Source organism: Akebia trifoliata, chromosome 8 (genome assembly GCF_017979445.1).
Source record: "Akebia trifoliata isolate Shusen 1 chromosome 8, ASM1797944v1, whole genome shotgun sequence".
Lineage (NCBI taxonomy): Eukaryota > Viridiplantae > Streptophyta > Magnoliopsida > Ranunculales > Lardizabalaceae > Akebia > Akebia trifoliata.
The window spans coordinates 18,969,653-18,990,486 of record NC_141382.1 but is presented as its reverse complement, the minus strand read 5'-3'; the positions used below and the strand labels follow the sequence as shown (position 1 = coordinate 18,990,486).

Below are 20,834 nucleotides of genomic sequence, written 5' to 3'. Positions count from 1 at the left end.
ATTGATTGACTTTAATTTTAATTAGGATTTCACTTTATATTAATTAATATTTTAATTATTAATTTCAGAGTTTTTAATTATTAAAATTATAAAATTACCGTTTTGCCCTCGGAGAGTACTTTTTGCGTTTTAAGTCATTTTTCAATATTCTAAGATGTTTTGGAATCGATTTTTTGTAAGGAATTCAATGGGAATATTGTTTTGTGTCATTTATGAAATTTTTTGTGCGAAATGATCATGAACTTTATGAAAGGCATTTTCGTAAGATTAGGGATATTTTGGTAATTTGATCATTTTTTAGTGATTTTTATCGTGAAACTTCTTTTTGTCTGCAAGATGATTTCTATGTTTTTGGAGTTATATTTTCCTAGCATAGTGTGGTTTCTACAGTTTTGTTAGTTCAAGAAACCTCATCCGAATTTCTGAAACACATCTAGTAACCAAATAGAGCATTGGAATAAACATCCATCATTGGGAACCGTTGCAATCGGGTCGACGAGTTGATTAATCAGGCGAATGCAAAAATGGGGTGCCTACAAAAACATAACTACCCCTAAGGGATTCCAATTCACATTGGATTGTGTCACACTCCATACTTTATAAACGTTAGGTCACTCCATTGGTGGAGATGGGATATAGTTCTTCCTTTACAACAAAGGATATGTTTGATTGCATGGCAAATTCTAAGGAAAATGGTTGGCCATGGAAAACTTCAATTTAATGGTGTTTGAGTGCAAAACAAAAACAAAAAACGGGGAAAATGATTTTTTACTTGCACGAGATATGCCTCAAGTGGCAGCAACATTTCACAAAAAAAGACAGAGAGAGAGAGAGAAACACTTTTCTTACTAACTTCGTAAGATTTCAAATCTTACCATTGGTCGTTGAGCTCAAATGGATTACCAAATCGGCAAATCCAACATCATAGCCCTCTAGATTTTCATGTAAAAATCTCATATATGCACACAAACAAAAAAAAATTTTAATTATTTTTTTGAACTTGATCCTAGGTCTTGAAATGGACGGTTATTGAACTCCCACCGAATTCTCAAATTTAAAATTAAAATTTAATGGTGAAACTCTTTTTTATTTAATTTAAAGTTTATAGTTTTTTTTTTTTTTTTTTTGTGAAAGGTATCGTATAATTTTGTCCTCTAAATTCTTGTGGCATTGGGTCATGTCTTTCTTATGCCACAAGGTGAGCTCAACAACCTTGTAAGATTTGAAATCTTATCAACTTAGTACGGCCAGACTTACTCAAAAAACCTATAAGATTCAATTAAAAGTACCAAAAGATTTCTAGAAGAAAAGGATTTGCAAGCACTCATTATTTACCTGACAAATGATTTCCAAGGTAAATATTTTCTCTGCAATGTAACACGCCCAAAGTTTTCGATCAAAATCAACAACAGTAAAGAACCCCACATGTACTTTGCATGTATCATTAATCTTAGGAAGATCTCAAGCAAGTGCTTATGATAGAGTTGCGACAGGCATGCTTGGTTGTGTGAAACCCAAATGGCCTAAAAAGTAGGACCAGCACGTCAAAACATGTAATGTCTTTAGTAGGGGTGTCAATGTGTTGATCCCCATTCAGGTTATATTCTTTTTGGCTCCGGTTCTTGTTAATTCCAATTTTAAAATAAATAGACTCGCAACCACAAACACAGATACCCATACCCATCAGTTCCGATTCTCAAAAATCGGAAGAGAAAAATAGTATTCCAAACCGTTAAATGGGTATTCTAATAAAAAGGGAAATCGGACCGAAGATTTTCAATTCGGGTTTTGGTTAAATGGGTTTTGACACCCCTAGTCATTAGTAGCCTTTTGTCTGGAACTTCCTTATGTCTGGCCTGTCAGGCAAAGCCTAGGTCAGTGTCTTGGGGAGCCAGTTAATGCCTCCCAAGTAGATTATGATATTTCTTGGTATTGAGGCCAAGCAACATGGATCTAGATCAGCGAAACCTATAACAGTGTCATGAAAAGGGCTTTCTTACTGTTTGTTACTAATACAACATAAGAAGAAACATAACAGGACTCCCATCTTCAACAACATTCTAAAACCATAAAAATAAAAAAGATGCACACTTTTCTCTTAAAAAAGAGACAAGGTTTGTCGAAAGTAGCTTTCTCACTCAATTTGTTAGTTCCATGATGGCAGAAACAATATCCCCATCAGCAGCCTTGAGTGCCTTCACAGCCTTTGACCTCGAGACGCCGGCCTGTGTCATCACCAACTCTATGTCCTTCGGTTCAACTCCTGTCTCATCAACATCTTCATCGTCCTGAGCCATGGCTGATGACTCAGGCTTCGAGATCACGTGACTGAGATCAGGAGCCTTGAACTGCTCTGCAGCTTGAGTCTGCAGTTGTGAGCTCAAATCTTCAATCTTAGCCTCCCCAAAGATGACATATGTGTCTGACGTCGGGCTCTTGAAAACATCTGGTTTAGAGATGACAAACAAAATCTGAAAGAAACAAAGATTCTTTTGGTAAAGTTCACAAAGCACCAAGGATAAAAAGAGAATAGTCAGAAAAGAAAAGAACTGACATTCTTGCTCTTCTTAACAGTGACACGGCTCACACCAAGTATAGGTTTCATGCCAAGCTTCAACATAGCCTTGCGACTCTTCTTCTCACTTCTGCTCTGCTTTGATCTACCACTTGCATCTCCTTGTCCTGCAAATACATTTAGAAACTCAAACCTAGTCAAGGTCACGGACTTAAGGTTTGGAAGATTTAAGTAAGGGGACTTATATCCAGCAGCAGCGCAGTTCTCAAACACTCATTTTGGAAAATCCAGTTCAATGCCGTGTGGATGAGTTGCATAAGATATTTTATAGTTTTTTTACATGTTAAAACTCGCTTTGTTTTACCAAACAAAGCTATCTAGCCAACCAACTGAATCCATCGAAAACTAAAAAGAGATGCACATGTACGAACACAAAACGGGCATATGTAGGGAAATAATTTTAAGAATTCTATGTCTGATGTCTGAGGTCTCAGTGGTTACTTTACCTTCAGCCTCATCATCGTCCTTGTCATCATCGTCGTCATCATCGTCGTCCTCATCGTCCTCGTCTTCAACAACAGGTTCATCAGGCTGCAAGAGGAGTTATCATCCAGTTACAAAGAGAACAAAATCAGGATTCAGGGATGATCTGATTAGCCACAATAGAAAACGGAAACATGAAAGAAAAAAAAAAAACAGATGAATGAAACCCATGTAATATATAGTAGGAGGTTATCAGGAAATTTTCTCATAAACAGATACCTTATATTAAACAGATATCGTATCAAAGTACATTTTTATAGGTCATATTGAAACACTTCACTTTTTTCCTCTTACTGAGTGAAACCAAGATCCTAATCCCAAGTTGCGAATGAGCAAACCAGGCCAATGAGATGCTATAAATTAACAATTCCATAGGCGGCTGTCCATGTGAAGATAATAAGAAAAGCACACAAGGTCAAGAGAGCCTCAAAGCGAAACATCAACATTGGCCCCCTTGCCTATCTTATATGGACAAATGACAAGAAGGAAAGTTACTTCTAGTACAAAGCTTAAATTGAATCATTTGTTCAGAGAACGCAGAGGCAGTTTTGAACAAAATAAATAAAGATAATTCCTTGTACATGTCAGTGTAAGAAATCCAATGCATGACAAAGAGGGGAAGCTAGACCATAGATCATTCGAAGGGTGCCATTTCCATTTATCAAGGACATAAGGATAATAGAATTTCAAAAAAAAAAAAAAAAGACCCATTAAATCCACTAATAAAGACAAATCTCTTTTAACACCACCTCTTGCACAAATCTACCCTAACTCTTGGAAGAGTATTGCATGCCACTAGATGCCTGCCTATATGCCAACACCACATCTGTCTTCCAAAATTGACAGGTGTTGAAAAGGTGAAAACTAAGTAACAATAACATAATGTTGTAGTCTAACATGGGTACTAGGTGTCGGTGACTTTGATGCTCAAAGGGTAAACATGTTTGTACACTTGTATCATAATATAGTATCATAGACACATTTTAGATTATATATATACAATATCTTTACTATTATAATGAGAGAAGGTAGAGTAGAAGTGGTTCGACACCAAATTTTGGATCCCAAAAATGCCCCCCCTCCCCCCTTTACATTTAATATAATCAAAGGTTATTTTGGTCAAAAATCAAGAAAATTGCCACCCACAACTCTAAAATCACATTGGTTAATTTTCAGAATTATAGAAATGTCCATTTTACAATGCAATATTCATTGTTGTAAATTACAAATAACCCTTTTGATACATGTGCATTTGCACATGCCACCTCCTTCTAATCTATACATAATAAAACACAACAGTTCTCTTCCCAAGGTTTATCCCCCCACATAAGTAGGGGATGAGATTTAATCTCCCCACGAATCTCTACAATCAATTTCAACTTCATTCCTTTTCTCTCCTCCCTTTTCAAGAATACCCCTTCAACTTTATTGCATTTTCTCTCCTACACCCTTACAACTTTATTGTATTTCTTCTTTTACCGCCTCAACCCCAAAGAGGGTGGTTGTGTCACAGGCACAGGCAAACTCTAGTATACATACATATATGGGAAGCGTTCCAAGGCCCTAAAGAGAGTAAACATTTTTCAATATATGAGCTAGAAGTTTCGAAATGGGTTGATTTATTGTGAGGATTCTGAAAATTCTAACCCCATCAAAGTGGTTTACAAATAAATGATGGTCCACGATCTTCAACTAGTAAACTAGGGTTACAAGTTTCAGAATGGGCTGATTATTTGTGAGGATGATCTCCTCACCATAGTGATCATCCTCACAAAAAACCAGTCCATTCTGAAACTTCTGACCCATATATTGAAAAATGTTTGGCACAATGTTTTGCTCTCTTTAGGGCCTCCGAATGCTCCCCGATATGTATAGGGGGAGTTTGGCTGACAATCTTAGGACAACAACATTGGTTGAAAAAATTTGTCCTATATGGCTTAAAAGTTTCGGATTGGGCTGATTTTTTTTTTGAGGATAGAGAGAAGATTATCCTCACAAAAAATCAGCCCAATCTAAAACTTCTAACCCCATCAAAAGATATTTACAAATTTACAATAAAAATCAACGGTCCACAATTCAACTTTGTAAACCACTTTTGATGGGGTTATAGTTTCAGATTGGGCTATTTTCTTTTTTGTGAGGATGATCTCCTCACCATAGAGATCCGAAACTTTTAAGCCATATAGGAAAAATTTTGTCAACCAATGTTGTCGGCTTAAGATTGTCAGCCGAACGCTACACACACACACACACACACACACACACACACACATAGATATATATATGAAAGAGCAAGGAAAACATGTTCATACATCTTAGAGACATCTAATAATTTAACTTTCCTAATTTTGCACTCGTCCATCTCAACATCCACATCTCTACTAATGCAAACACATTTCTTGATTGTATAACAATCAACCCCATAAAGCATAGTCAATTTCACTATCATTGTAATGTCAAAAAAAAAAACAGGTTGACCGAGTCAACCCTGTTAACTCAAGTCAAGTCGACTTGGCCAAATGTTGGTCAACCAGTTTTGACTAAGTCAAACTGACCAAAGTCTATATACTTAGAAAATTCTAATAGAGTTAGATATTTTTTTTTTTTATTTATATGGTATGAAGTTTTGATGTCTAACATTTACATCAAAAACTTTGGGTATCTAAATAAACCCTTCAACAAAATAAATTTAAAATCCCGCCCATCATCCTTCTCATTAGAGAAATCTGATATTTTTGTTTCATCTTCTTCCCATTCACTAAGAGAAAGGTAAGGAAAGGAAGATACGGATTTGAGGTAGGCCCTTACATTTTTGTAATAGCTTTGGCTTTTCTTCAAGATCTTTTAAATTAAAGTAGTGAATTGATCGTCAAAATATACATATGTATATCACTGGGTTTTTTCTTTTATATCTTATATATGTTTTAATTGTTAAAAATAATGTGTAGTATTAGATATATGTTACATATATTTAGAATTAGAAGTTGCTGATTTTTTTTTCATATGTATCTTTTAATTTTTATTTATTAAAGCTTGTTGTTTTTCTGTACTCCACGTATTTTTCTACAAACTTTATACATGTTTCATATGTATATGGTACATACTAAAAAGAAAATTCAACTATACAAGTGGTTTTCACATACAACCTCCATATTTTGTGCATACTTCATATGTGCTCTAATAGTTCTAAATACATGTATAGAATGTGTTTTCATTTCTTTATAAACTTGTTATTTCATTTTTATTTTATATATATATTCTAATATTTTAAATATATGTATAGAATTTTATTTACAAATTTTAACTTGCTAATTTTTACATTATGTAATTTTCAAATTAAAAAGTTGGGTAAAAAAAGTATTTTATTTAAAATAAAATATGAGAACGAGTTTTCAATTGACTGTCATATTTTTTGAAATACCCAATTGACGAAATGCTTGGACTAATTGTCGTGTAAGACACAAAGAGGAGAGATACTTCAGTCATAGACTTTATAAGTCACGATGAGATAGATGCTTTGGCGTATGTCATGTAAGGTACATAGGAGAGATGCTTCGACTGATGGATGCGTAAGACGCGGAAGAAAGAAAAGGAAAAAAGAGATGAGGCTTTACATTTAAGAGTGGAGTAGGTGTTTAAGACACGTGTATGTCTTACTTTCAATACATTTTGAAAAGAAAACAAGCGCCTATATGTAATATTTTAATGACTTATTAAAGAAATTGTGAAAACTTATAAAGAATAACGTATTGTAACATTTTCGGAACGATGCATTATTCTAAGATAACAGTTGCGTTGTTTGAGTTCTTATGTATTATGAGATGTATAAGAACACATCACAATAGGAATCCAAGAATTTCCTTTTTATCTTTAATAGAGAACAAGATATAGATAGTTGTATAATTGATAGAGATTATTAAGAATCACATGCATGCCAAATTGGCATAAATGAAGATGACTAGTTAATGATCATTAATAGTATAAAGTAATTAAGAAAGAATGACCTACTTGATTTGGTACGTTTCTTAAGGTCTTAGTCAACGACCAACCAGAGCAAGAAAACAGTTACCCAAATGTGGCAAAGGCTAACCATAGAATTAGGAACTAACGGTAAGGTTCCACACTGGTGAAGTATTGGAATAACCGTATCTTGACTGAGATGTTCACATCAGTTGTGACACTCAACTCTTCTGTTATAATACTCTATTATTTGATATTATATTATGAACAGTTACTTTTCAGATTTTTAATTGTGTTTCAATTTCCTATTAGGTTTTATGATATCGATGTTCAATTATTTTAATTATGTGTTGAATATCAAACATGCATGATTTACAAACTCCTAGAATGTTTAAACTGCATGTAAGATATTATTATTTAGAATTGTAAGATTCTCCTACTAGGTAACTTCCTGTTACTCACCCCTACAACACCACAAATTTCAGGCACACCTGGTTTAAATGATCTTTCAGAGGAAACTCAAGTCCAGGGCTACATAGATGATCAGTTCACGCTTCCAAAAGAGGATTATAGGTATCATTATTGAGTTACTTAACTAGAGTTAGGTTTAAAAGTCTTCCAATGTTATTTTCTCTTGTATTTGTGACACAGTATGTGTCGTTATTCTGATATGTAAATATGTCTAAGTGGGTCAAGATTTGAGAATATTTATGTGTTTTGTTGACCAATAATCAGGTATGATTTTTATTATGATATTTAAGTATCATTTGTCTTATATATGATTATCATGTTATGGGTCAAATATCATGCCTCTGGATTTAACTTGGGAATCATGGGGTTTTGGGTTGAGTTTTGGGATGTGATAACGTGGTATTAAAGCATAACATTAGGTCCATATTATACATAAGCACATTCAGTCTTAGGAGTCAAAAAACAAAAACAAACAATACATTCCACATTAGGAGTTAGGATCTGAGGTAGTATATAGAAAGAATGGGAAGAAAGTTATAAAATCTTACAACTCTTCTATTTAAGATTAATGGGATGGGTATGATTAAAATCTTTAAGAAAATTGTGTGAATAAACTAAATATACCGAAATAGAGGTTGCACTTCGTTGATAAATAGTATCACCTCTGCAACATTTAACCTTATCTTTTTGTCCTACTCAAAATACTATTGAGAGGACGGAGAAGCCAAGATATAGGCCCATCATCTAGCCAAAACTCAAATGATAGTTTGAACTGAATACTTGAGGCAATTGCAACTCTGGCAAAAAGCCAAGCAAAGTTGGTTGAAGAGGTGGCATAGCTTAAGGAAAGTCAGAATCACCAACATGCTTAGGATGCAACACCACCGCCACCACCTCATGTGCCAAGGCCTCCAATTTACCCATATCCACCACCACCACCACCTATGACGGGAGCGCCCGTACCCCAAATGTATAACCAACCAAGAATGCTCCTTCAAAACTACAACAGACTTTATCTGCCAACATACAATAAATCAACTGATCCAACTGTAACCGAGTGGTTAATGAGAACAAAAGAACTCCTAAGAGCTATGAAATGTTCTGATGCACAAAAGGTCATATTAGCATCATTTAAACTAAAAGGAGAAGCAAGCCATTGGTGGAGAATGGTACGAGACTTACAAAAAGGTATACCGCTTACTTGGACTCGATTTTAAGAAATCTTTGTGGAGAATATGTCTCAGAGAGTGCCAAGGACGGGAAACGTATGGAATTTTTGAATCTCATATAGGGTAACGAGTCGATGTCAGCATACCAAGCTAATTTCACCCAACCAGCAAGATATGCACTAGACTTGATATCATTGGAGGTGATAAAAGCAAAGAGGTTCATTGAGAGACTTAAATAATTCCTCTTAGGAGCAAAGTTGCAAGATTTGACATAACCACATATGCAAATGTGGTAAATAAAACCCTAAGGATAGAAAAAAAAATGGAGTAGATACAACTAACTCGAGGACAAATAAGTCGCCTAATGAGTAGATCATTCCAGGGCAGAACAAACTCGACAAAAAGGCCAATGATGTTCAGGCCAGTTACTTTAGGAAATTTTGAGAGTTTTAGACCACATAATCAGCAAATGTCGAGACAACCAATACCAATTCAGAGTCAACAGACAAAAAGGTCATCAGGATTTCAGTTCAGGCCACAAACGGGAAGAGCCCCTATACCGCAAACATACAAACCGTCAACACAGTCACAAGGTTGAGTTTTGTGTTACGGGTGTGGTAAAGTAGGGCACATAAAAAGGAATTGTCCAAAGTTGGGACAATCAACAGAGGGATCATCGTCTACTGCCCAAAGACCACAGGGTCGAGTTTATGCTTCGACTCAAGAGGAATTCTAGCCATCTAATGAAGTTATGGAAGGTAACCTAATCTTATCTAATATACAAGTGCACCTATTAATTGATATAAGTTCTTTCAATTCATATATTGCTGCTACTAGACTTGCTAGTATGTTAAAACTAGATATCGAACACACAGAAAAATTTTCTCTTTCAAAACCTTTAGGAGACAATACAATTCCTAATTCCTAAGTCAATATGTAAAAACTGTATATTACGGTTAGATGATTAGGAGTTATCAACTAACTTGATACTTCTAGAACTCAATGATTTCGATATAATACTAGGTATGGACTGGTTAGTTAAAAACCACGCCCACATCGACTGTTATTCTAGAATAGTCACGTTCAAAATACCTGGTAGGCCAATAGTAAAATTTATGAATTTCAAGAACCAGATGGAAAAATATTTGAAGAGTAAGCTAAACAATTTAAAAACAGAGGAGAAAGCAGTACCAAAGTTGGCAGAGATACTGGTGCTTAGAGAATTCAGAAGTGTATTTCCAAAAGAATTGCCGAGTTTGCCACCAATTAGAATAATAGAATTCTCTATTGATCTTATTCCAAGTACAGCTCTGATATCAATCACTCCAAATCGAATGGCACCAGTAGAAACGAGAGCTAAAATCTCAGATTGATAAGTTGACTCACCTAGGATTCATCAGACCGAGCTTTTCACCTTGGGGAGCTCTGATTTTATTCGTGAAGAAGAAAGATGGATCTTTCCGTTGCGTATTGATTACAGATGACTAAACCAAGTCACCATCAAGAACAAATACCCTCTTCCACGCATAAAAGACTTGTTCGATCAGCTCCAAGGTGTTGAATATTTCTCAAAGATCGATCTTAAATCTGGGTACCATCAGCTAAAGATTAAGGAAGTAGATATTCCAAAGACTGCTTTTAAGACCAGGTTAGGGCACTACAAGTACCTAGTAATGTCATTTGGTCTTTACTATTGCACCAGCCACATTCATGGATTTGATGAATCGAATCTTTTGGGAATATCTAGATAAGTATGTGATCGTGTCATTGATGATATTCTTATCTATTCAAAATCAGAGAAGGAACATGAAAAACATATATTGCAAGATCACCAATTATATGCAAAGTTTAGTAAGTGTAAATTCTAGTTAAAAGAAGTTAAATTCCTCGGTCAGGTCATGTCAAGTGAAGGACTTTCAGTGGACCCGTCAAAGATCGAGGCAGTAACTAGTTAGAAACAACCCATATCAATTACAGAGATCAAAAGCTTTTTAGGGCTTGCAGATAACCAAAGGTTTGTCGAAGGATTCTCTATTATTGCATCACCCTTGACATGGTTAACCTAGAAAAATGTCAAATACGAATAGGATGATAGATGTGAAACGATGTTTCAAGAGTTGAAGACTTTTTTGACTACTACACCAGTATTGATATCACCAATTCCAAGACATAGCTTAGTGATATATGAAGTCACTTCAAGCATAGGTTTGGGTTGTGTTTTAATGCAGAATAGGAAGGTAATCACTTGTACTTCCAGAAAGTTGAAAACACACAAGAAGAATTATCCAGCTCACGATCTTGAGCTAGCATCCATTCCTTTCGCCCTGAAGATATGAAAACATTACTTATATGGTGAGAAATTTGAGCTCTATTTTGATCATAAGAGTCTCAAATACATATTCTCCTAAAAAGAGTTGAATATGCGGTAAAGACGTTGGATGGAGTCAAAAAGACTACGATTTTACGCTACATTACCACCGTGGTAAAGCGTACATAGTAACAAATGCACTAAGCTGTTAAAAAGAGAATGTTCTAGCTCAAATGATGTTGAATGAATGGCATATATTGGAGTCAGTTATAGAGTTCGTATTTGATTGCCTGATGGATGAAGATGGACAGCATAGCTATTTAGCACCATTGAGACTTCATAATATATTAACAAGAAGAATTGTAAAGACTCAAAATTTGAATACAAATTATGTAGAGTATTGTTTGAAAGCAAGAGATCCACAGAACCAGGATTGGAGTATTCATGCAAATAGCAATATCAAGTTCCAAAATGGATTGTGGGTACCGACAAATGAGCAATTAAGGAAAAACATATTAGATGAAACGCATCGATCCCGTTATTCGATTCACCTAGGAGGTACAAAGATGTAAAGAGACTTATGAAAACACTTATGGAGGCCTTGGATGAAGAAACATATTGGTCAATATGTAAATCGTTGTATGACTTGTCAGCAAGTCAAAACTGAACATCGAAAACCAGCAAGCCTTCTTCAACCACTTGCCATAACTGAATGGAAATAGGAACATGTAATCATAGACTTCGTAACCGGGTTACCTAAGGCTAGTGAGGGTCTAGATGCGATATGGGTGATCGTCGACAGATTGACAAAATCAACTCATTTTTTACCGATCAAGATGACGCATACAGTTGATAGGTTGAGAAGATTATATATGGCAGAAATTGTAAGACTACATAGAGTACTAATGTCAATAGTTTCAAATCAAGATCCCAAATTCACTTCACAATTCTGGAAGAGTTTACAATTAGTTTTAGGTACTCAGTTGAAATTCAGCACTGCATTCCATCTGCAGACTAATGGACAGTCAAAAAGGGTAATCCAAATTTTGGAAGATATGCTTCGATCATGTGTACTAGACTTTGGAGGTCAATAGAAAATTCATCTACCCCTAGTTGAGTTTTATACAACAATAGCTTCCAATCCAGTATTAGTATGACTCCATTTGAAGCACTTTAGGCAGACCATGTTGACTGCCTATATGTTGGACAACAGTCGAGGAAATAATTCTCATGGGATCAGAATTGGTTGAAGAGACTACAGAGAATATCAGAATGGTTAGAGAAAGGATAAAGGTAGCTCAGAGCAGACAAAAGAGTTACACTAATAAACGGCGGAGACCTTTGGAATTTGTGGTTGGAAATATAGTATTTTTGAAGATCTCGCCTAAGAGAGGGATATCTAGGTATATCTAGGTTCAGTATGAAGGGTAAACTAAAACCCCGATATGTGGGACCGTTCGAGATTATAGAGCGAGTTGGTGAAGTCACTTACAGACTAGTCTTACCTTCTCAGCTAGCTCAAATTCATAATGTATTCTACGTATCAATATTGAGAAAATATGAACCAGATCCTTCTCATGTCATAAATTAGCAATCTTTGCAGTTAGAGGATATATCTTATGAAGAAGGGTCAGTACAGATCATTGGTAGAAAAGAGAAAATGTTGTGATCACGTGTTATACCATTAGTAAAAGTACTTTGAAGACATCATAATGTGGAATAATCAAATTAGGAAAAGGAATTAGATGTACGGACTCGATATCCAGAATTGTTCATCAAATAAGGTATGTCCTTAATTTCAAAGACGAAATATTTTTAAGATAGGAGGTTGTAATGTCCAAAAAAAATTGATTGAGTCAACCCTTGTTGACTCAAGTCAAGTCAACCTGGTCAAGCATTGGTCAACCAATTTTGACTAAGTCAAACTGATCAAAGTCTATATACTTAAAAGATTCTAATAGAGTTAGAAATTTTGGTAAATATCTTGATATTTGTTTTTTTTATTTTTATGAGGAGAAGTTTTGATGTCTAACTTTTACATCAAAAACTTTGGGTATCCAAGTAAACCCTTTAACAAAAGAAGTTCAAAATCCAGTCCATTATCCTTCTCATTAGAGAAATCTGAGATTTGTGTTTCATCTTCTTCCCATTCACTAAGAGAAAGGAAGGTAAGGAAAAGAAGATACTGATTTGAGATAGGCTCTTACATTTTTGTAATAAATTAAGCTTTTCTTCAAGATCTTTTAAATTATAGTGAATTGATTGTAAAAATATACATATGTTTTTCACTAGTTTTTTTTAATGTCTTATATATATTTTACTTGTTAAAAAGAATGTGTAGTATTAAATGTGTTATATATATTTAGAATTAGAAGTTGCTGATTTTTTTTCATATGTATCACATATGTTTTTTTTAATTTTTATTTATTAAAACTTGTTTTTCTGTACTCCACATATTTTTCTACATACTTATAGGTGTTTCATTTGTATTTGGTACATACTAAAAAAAAAAATTCGACTATACAAGTGATTTTCACATACAACTCACATATTTTGTACATACTTTATATGTCCTCTAGCAGTTATAAATACATATATAAAATGTGTCTACATTTCTTTATAAACTTGCTGTTTTGTTTTTATTTTATATATTTTACATATATTCTAATTTTCAAATATATGTATAGAATTTTATTTACAAATAAAATATGAGAACGAGTTCTTAATTGATTGTCGTGTTTTTCAAATAACTAGTTAGTAAGTTGCTTCGACTAATTGTCGTGTAAGACACGAAGAGAGGAGATGCTTCAGTCATAGACTATATAAGTCACGATAAGAGAGATGCTTCAACGTATGTCATGTAAGGCATGAAAGAGATGTTTCAACTAATGGTCGTGTAAGACACGAAAGAAAGAAAAAGAAAAGAGGGATGAGGCTTTACATTTAAGAATGGACTGCGTGTTAAAGACATGTGTATGTCTTACTTTCAATACATTTTGAAAAGAAAACAAATACCTATATATAGTATTTTAGTAATTTATTAAAGAAATTGTGAAAACCTATAAAAAATAACTTGTTATGACTTTTCTGGAACGATTCATTATTCTAGGTTAATAGTTGCGTTGTTTGAGTTCTTATATATTATGGGATGCATAAGAACATATCACAATAGGAATCCAAGAATTTTCTTTTTATCTTTAATAGAAAACAAGATGTAGGTAGTTGTATAATTAATAGAAATTATTGAAGATCACATACACGCCAGATTGGCATAGATGAAGATGACTAGTTAATGATCATTAATAGTCCAGAATAATCAAGAAAAAATGACCTACTTGATTTGGCCTGCTTCTTAAAACCTTGGTTAATGGCAAACATGAGCCAGAAAACAATTACCCAAATATGACAGTGACTGGTCAAAATTAAGAACTAACAGTGGGGTTCCACACTAGATAAGAATTAGAATAACATATCTTGACTAAGATGGTCACATCAATCGTGACCCTCATCTCTCTATTATAGTACTCTATTATTTGATGTTATATTATGAACAGTTGTTTTTCAAATTTTTAATTGTGCTTCAATTTCCTACTAGGTTTTATATCGGTGTTCAATTATTTTTAATTATGTGTTGAATATCAAACATGCATAATTTACGAATTCTTAAAATATTTAACTGCATGTAGGATGCTATTATTTAGAATTGCAATATTCCCCTACTGGGTAACTTCTCTGTTACTCACCCCTATGACAACACAAATTTCAGGCGCACTCGGTTTAGATGATCCTTCAGAAAAAGCTCAGCCCAGGGCTACATAATGATCAGTCCAAACTTCCAAGAGAGGATTATGGGTATTATTATTGAGTTACTGAACTAGAGTTAGGTTTAAAAGTCTACCAATGTTTTCTCTTGTATCTGTGACGTAGCATGTGTCGTTACTTTGATATGTAAATATGTCTAAGTAGGTTGAGGTTTGAGGATACTTTCGTGTTTCGTTGAACAATAATCAAGTATGATTTTTACAATGATATTTAAGTATCATTTGTGTCTTATATATGATTATCATGTTATGGGTTAAATATCATGCCTCTGGATTCAACTTGGGAATCATGGGGCTTCAGGTTGAGTTTTTAAGGCATGACAATCATCTTATAAAATTTGCCTTCTTATTTAATTGGATGTATCGATCATACAGCACTTCAGAAGCACATCTCCCCCCTTTGACCATCCAACTCTATCTATATGTACAAAAGAACTAACTTAATAAAAATAGTCACTTTTGCATATTTCCTAGCCATTGACTCTTATTATCCAATTTCAATTTATTTTGAGAGATTATTCATTTTGCAAATTAAGTAAATGTAGGTAGAATTCATAAAATATCCGATTAAATCAAATATTAACTAAAATAGTTTAAATTACATCCAAATCCCTTTAGATAAAAATCTTACGATTTTTGTGTGAATCATCATCATCATCATTGAATACTAGGGTGGACTAAACAAATCCAATTCCTCCATTTCATTATGTCCAAATCCACATCTTTTGTTATTAAAGTATGTTCATATCTACTTTAACTACCTCAATTCACATTCTTTTGGGAATTCTTTTTGGTCTTTTAGAGCCAACTCACATATTTCTTCTACCTAGTTGTAATCGAGTTCTGTTAAAAGTGCATAAACCATCTCAATTGACTCTGTCTCATTTTGTTATGGGTATCACGACTTTAAAGTTGCTTTGCAATGTGCCAAACCAATTGAGCTATGGGACTAAGCTATTTTTTTGTAATCAAGGTGTCTGGGTCTCTTAGAGCATCTGACTAATCCTCGAGCACGTACAATCCCCTCTCCCCCCACAGGCACTAAGCAATTTCTAGGATAAATCCCCGAGGGTGGCCCCCTGAAGAGAGATTTGAACTCAAGACCTCCGCTTCCCGAGGCATGGTCCTAGTTATCTCTTCAATCCTTTGGGATTAACTTACTCTTAACTTTATCATCTAATGGAGCCACTCTTATATTTTTCCAATGCATTCATTTCTAATTTTATAATTCTTAGTCATACTCATCCATCTCAACAACCTCATCTTTGCTATGTTCAATCAATTATTAACAAGATACTTCTTAACCGCCCGAAATTCAACTCCATAAAATATAGTTGATCGTACAACCATCTTATAAATGTTTCCATTTAATCCGATTGGTAGGCGTCATTCACATAGTACTCTAGAAGGACACATCTACTTTACCCATCTAGCTTTAATTCTTAGGGTAACAACTTCTTCAATCTCCTCATCCTAATGCACAATGGACCTGAGATAACAAGATGGACACTTCCAAGTATTTAGAGATCACCATTCTTTTAATGAACATTCCTCTTCATGGGTATACTCCGCTTACTCGATCTATGAGAATCTTTTTTTGTTTTTTTGGATAGTTATGTGAATCTTACTGATTAAAATTTACAATTGAAATAAAAACATGAGGCAGATCTTCAGTCCAACGGACGGAGTCATGTCTGTAGTTTTTTGTTTTTCTAAAATATGAACATTACAAAATAATAATAATAATAATAATAATGATAATAATAATAAATAAATGAGAATTTTAACTAATTAGCAAATACTGGCCATAAAAATGCATGGACAGGACCCAATTTTGAAATACAAAAATAGATACTATTGATAATAGATAAGAACTTTATAAATTTGGCAATGGAGCGATGACCCATGATTTAAAAAAAAAAATCCTTTTTGAGAAAAGATCCTCCGTAATTTAGCCTCAAAAACAGAAGCAATGAACCTTCACAGAAAAACTAAAGTCCGGCCCCACTAGGTGGAAATGGAAGATCTAATAAAATAAGGGGGATCCACAGAGAATTTTTCAACCGATCCAAATCAATTAAGATTGAATGGAAAATGTTAATAGGAACCCTATAAGACTACAACTAAAAAAAACATGTTCTATAAACTCACATCGATCTTCTGCTCTTCGAGATGAGCAGCGAGGAGCTCTTCTTGCGTCTGACCAGTCATAGCGTTCAGAGAGAGAGCAAAAAACCCTAAAAACCCCAACAAGTAGCAGAGACCCACAGAGTACGCCGATGGTATATAATGGGGTTTTATAGCGGTGAAGATGAAATTACGAAACTAGGGTAGGTCTTTTGATCAATGACTTAAATGTCCCCAGGTGTTGCCTGGTAGGAAAATGAGTCGGATCTACATGCTCCATACCCAAATCCCATATGTTCAATATGTTGGTGCTGAGAAAAAGAATACACCAAAAAATTTATTTGAACCAGGATAAGGTACGACAGCCCAATCAAATCTCTGTTAACCATGCAACTCCCTACTTTGAATTGAGGGTTTTGATTCACATCACGTTAATTTTACCCAAATTTAAATATGTAAAGAGAGAAAAAATAACAAACAAAAATAATGATGTAACAAAAATTGGATTCTCTTAAGATTTTTTAAAGAAGACAAAGGAGTGTAAACTAAAGAGTTAACACATAAAATATTATTTTAATTTGAAAAATAGACATAAGGTTTTGAAGAGACAAAATACTGAAAAGTTACTAACAGTTAAAATACTGAAGAGTCGTGAATAATTAAAATACCATTCTAATGGACGTTATTCTAGACACAAGCGAATAAGTGTCAAAAGAAATCAACGTTTTCTCTTTGTTTAAAACTTTTTGCTACTAACCTAGCTTTACATTTTTCTATTATTCCATCTGATTTTAGTTTATGTTTAAAATCCATTTGTTACCAATAGTTTTACATTTGGGTGAAAGCGTTCTCGATTCGCGGGGTGCGCGGATCCGCTTTTGACCTTTGAGGTTTGGGAGTCCCACCTAGTTACTACGGTCTAGGAACCGAACATCGACTCTAAACGGATAAAACAACTAATCTACTTAAAAAATAACTGAGTTCGAGGATCACATTACGGGGTTGGAAGGTGTTAGGCACCAACCCCACCCGGCAATCGTCGGTCTCTACTAATTTCCAAATAGAACTACATTGCTAAAAAGACCTAATCAATAAAAAAAGAATTAAAATCTTTATCTTTACAAAGACAACAGTCTTGTTCCCTCAGATCTGGTAGAATAATTCTTCGTACAGCACTCCTTGCTTCGTTCTGTCACCAGATTCGTTCCGGATCTCTAAAACAAAGTATTTCCTTCTAAAATTTTCTAATTTTTTATGGATTTCTGAAGAGTTTTGGAAGGGTTTCTAGGTGTTTTTTGAACTAAAGTTGAGGTATGGATATTAGGTAAAGAGTTGAGGCTTCAAAATTAGGGTTTATGGGAGGTTAGGGGAGCTTTTTGACCTACTTCTCTTAGGATTTGTTTTTAGATACAAAAATAAGTTGTAGGGATCCCCTATTTATAGTTTTTTTAAGTGTTTGTTTAGATAGAGTTAGTATTTAATTAGAATTGTTTTAAGTAGAGTTAGTGTTTAATTAGAATTGTTTTAGGTAGAGTTATATTTTAATTAGAATTATTTTAAATAGAATTATTATTTAATTAGTATTATTTTAGATAGAGTTATTATTTAATTAGAATTCTATTAGGGTTTTGACTTTTAGTCTCACTTAATTGACTTTAAGATTTTAACTTTAGTCTTACTTAATTGACTTTAAAATTTTGACTTTAGTCTTACTTGATTGACTTTAATTTATTGACTTTAGTCTTACTTGATTGACTTTAATATATTGACTTTAGTCTTACTTGATTGACTTTAAGATCTTGACTTTAGTCTTACTTGATTGACTCTAAGATTGACTTTAGTCTTACTTGATCGACTTTAATTTCTTGACTTTAGTCTTACTTGATTAACTTTAAAATTTTGACTTTAGTCTTACTTGATTGACTTTAATTTTAATTAGGATTTAACTTTATATTAATTAATATTTTAATTATTAATTTCAGAATTTTTAATTATTAAAATTGTAAAATTATTGTTTTGCCCTCGGAGAAGGCTTTTTGCGTTTTAAATCGGTTTTCGATGTTCTAGGATGTTTTGGAATCGATTTTTCGTAAGAAATTCAATGAGAATATTGGTTTTTATCATTTATAAAAAAATTTGTGCAAAATGGTCGTGAACTTTATGAGGGGCATTTTCGTAATTTTGCTGAATTTTGTGAAAATTGGTAAAATAATTTATTTGATTTTGATTTGTTGTTTTATGTGTTTGAATGGATTTTCCTAAGTGTAATGTAAGCTCTATGGATGTTTTAAGATTAGGGGTATTTTGATAATTTGATCATTTTTTAGTGATTTTTATCGTAAAGTTTGTTTTTGTCTGCGAAATGATGATTTCTATGTTTTTGGGATTATATTTTCCTAGCGTAACGTGGTTTCTATAGTTTTGTCAATTCGAGATACCTCATCTGGATTTCTGAAACATATTTGGTAACAAAATAAAGTATTGGAATAAACATCCATCATTGGGAACCGTTGCAATCGGGTTGACGAGTTGATTAATCAGGTGAATGCAAAAATGGGATGTCTACAGATGCCCCTCTTTGGCAGAGGGTTGAAGCAAATTAGATAGCAAATCTATTTTGGTAGATAGTGCGATATCCGAATGCCAAACCTAGTGACAGTTCATTTTGCAGTCTGATTTAGCAATTTGTCAAGGTGTTCAAATCCTTGAGGGTAAAGCTCTCCTTGAACTAAAAGGTTGTCAGATCCTCGAGCGAGAACTCACTAACAGTGCCAGATCCTTGAATTTTAGAAAATTCTCCTTGACTAATGTAACAATTGTGCAAGTGTGTGCACTTAAAATCTGAGATAAATCTTAGATGGTCTGAGCAAAAACTGAGCATAAACTAGGAATAAACTGAGCATAATCTGAGCATAATTCCGAAAAACCCTCGGCGGTATCTAAGCATAATTTTGAGAAAACCTTCGGCGATAACTGAGCATAATTCTAAGAAAACCCTCGGCGGTAACTGAGCATAATTTTGAGAAACCCTCGACGATATCTGAGCATAATTTCGAGAAAACCCTCTGTGGTAACTGAGCATAATTCTGAGAAAACCCTCGGCGGTATCTGAGCATAATTCCGAGAAACCCTCGGCGGTAACTGAACATAATTCCGAGAAACCCTCGGCGGTACTTGAACATAATTCCGAGAAAACCCTCGGTGGTATCTGACTCGGCGGTATCTGAGCATAATTCCCAGAAAACCCTCGGCGGTAACTAAGCATAATTCTGAGAAACCCTCGGCGGTAACTGAGCATAATTCCAAGAAAATCCTTGGCGGTATCTGAGCATAATTCCGAGAAAATCTTCGACGATAACTGAGCATAATTTCAAGAAACCCTCGGCGGTATCTGAGCATAATTCCGAGAAAACCCTTGGCGGTAACTGAGCATAATTCCGAGAAACCCTCGGCGATATCTGGCTGAGTAAAACTGACAATGAAGGAATAAATCTGGGAAAGAATGATTAAAAATGAAACTGGAAAATAGTGATTGAATCTAGGAATGAATAGATCTGGAAAAGAATGAATGCCATATCTTCTATTCTAGGTGAAAGGGTCATGAGTTAATCTCTGGGCACAACCAAATGTGAGATCCGAAATACTTTTGTTTGAACCTCAAGGTTTTACCCAAACGTTTTATGAATTTAAAACCTGAGTTTTTATTTCTTTTGAATCACGAGGGTTTTCAAAAAATTGTTATCAAGCAGGTAACCTTCAGTTTGAGGTTCCCATTATCTTTTAGGATTAACATTACTCAAAAATAAAATGCCCGTACTTTGACAATAAACATAGCATTGAAGATAATTGAATACATCATGTAAAAATTAAAAAAAATGCTCCTAGTACAAGCGGGAAAAGCTACATATTAAAGAAGAAAG

The 20,834-nt window shown here is 34.1% G+C and overlaps 1 protein-coding gene across 1 annotated transcript; it reads right to left on the bottom strand.

Annotated features, from left to right (window-relative positions):
* Positions 1 to 1,977: 1,977 nt before the first annotated feature.
* LOC147396337 (nascent polypeptide-associated complex subunit alpha-like protein 1) lies at positions 1,978 to 17,092 on the bottom strand. The gene is made up of 4 exons (XM_086450428.1): positions 16,939 to 17,092; positions 3,022 to 3,106; positions 2,555 to 2,682; positions 1,978 to 2,471 (listed from the first exon to the last, which is right to left on the bottom strand). The coding sequence occupies exons 1-4, from the start codon at positions 16,996 to 16,998 to the stop codon at positions 2,139 to 2,141; spliced, it is 606 nt and encodes a 201-aa protein (XP_086306554.1). The 5' UTR covers positions 16,999 to 17,092; the 3' UTR covers positions 1,978 to 2,138.
* Between the last annotated feature and the right edge of the window lie 3,742 nt (positions 17,093 to 20,834).

Bases quoted from the DNA above. Each gene is read 5' to 3' on its own strand.
- LOC147396337 (XM_086450428.1), bottom strand. From the start codon at position 16,998: ATGACTGGTCAGACGCAAGAAGAGCTCCTCGCTGCTCATCTCGAAGAG. The intron at 3,107-16,938 runs GTGAGTTTATAG...CTCCTCTTGCAG, and splicing joins TCGAAGAGCAGAAGATCGAT to CCTGATGAACCTGTTGTTGA. The intron at 2,683-3,021 runs GTAAAGTAACCA...ATGTATTTGCAG, and splicing joins GGACGATGATGAGGCTGAAG to GACAAGGAGATGCAAGTGGT.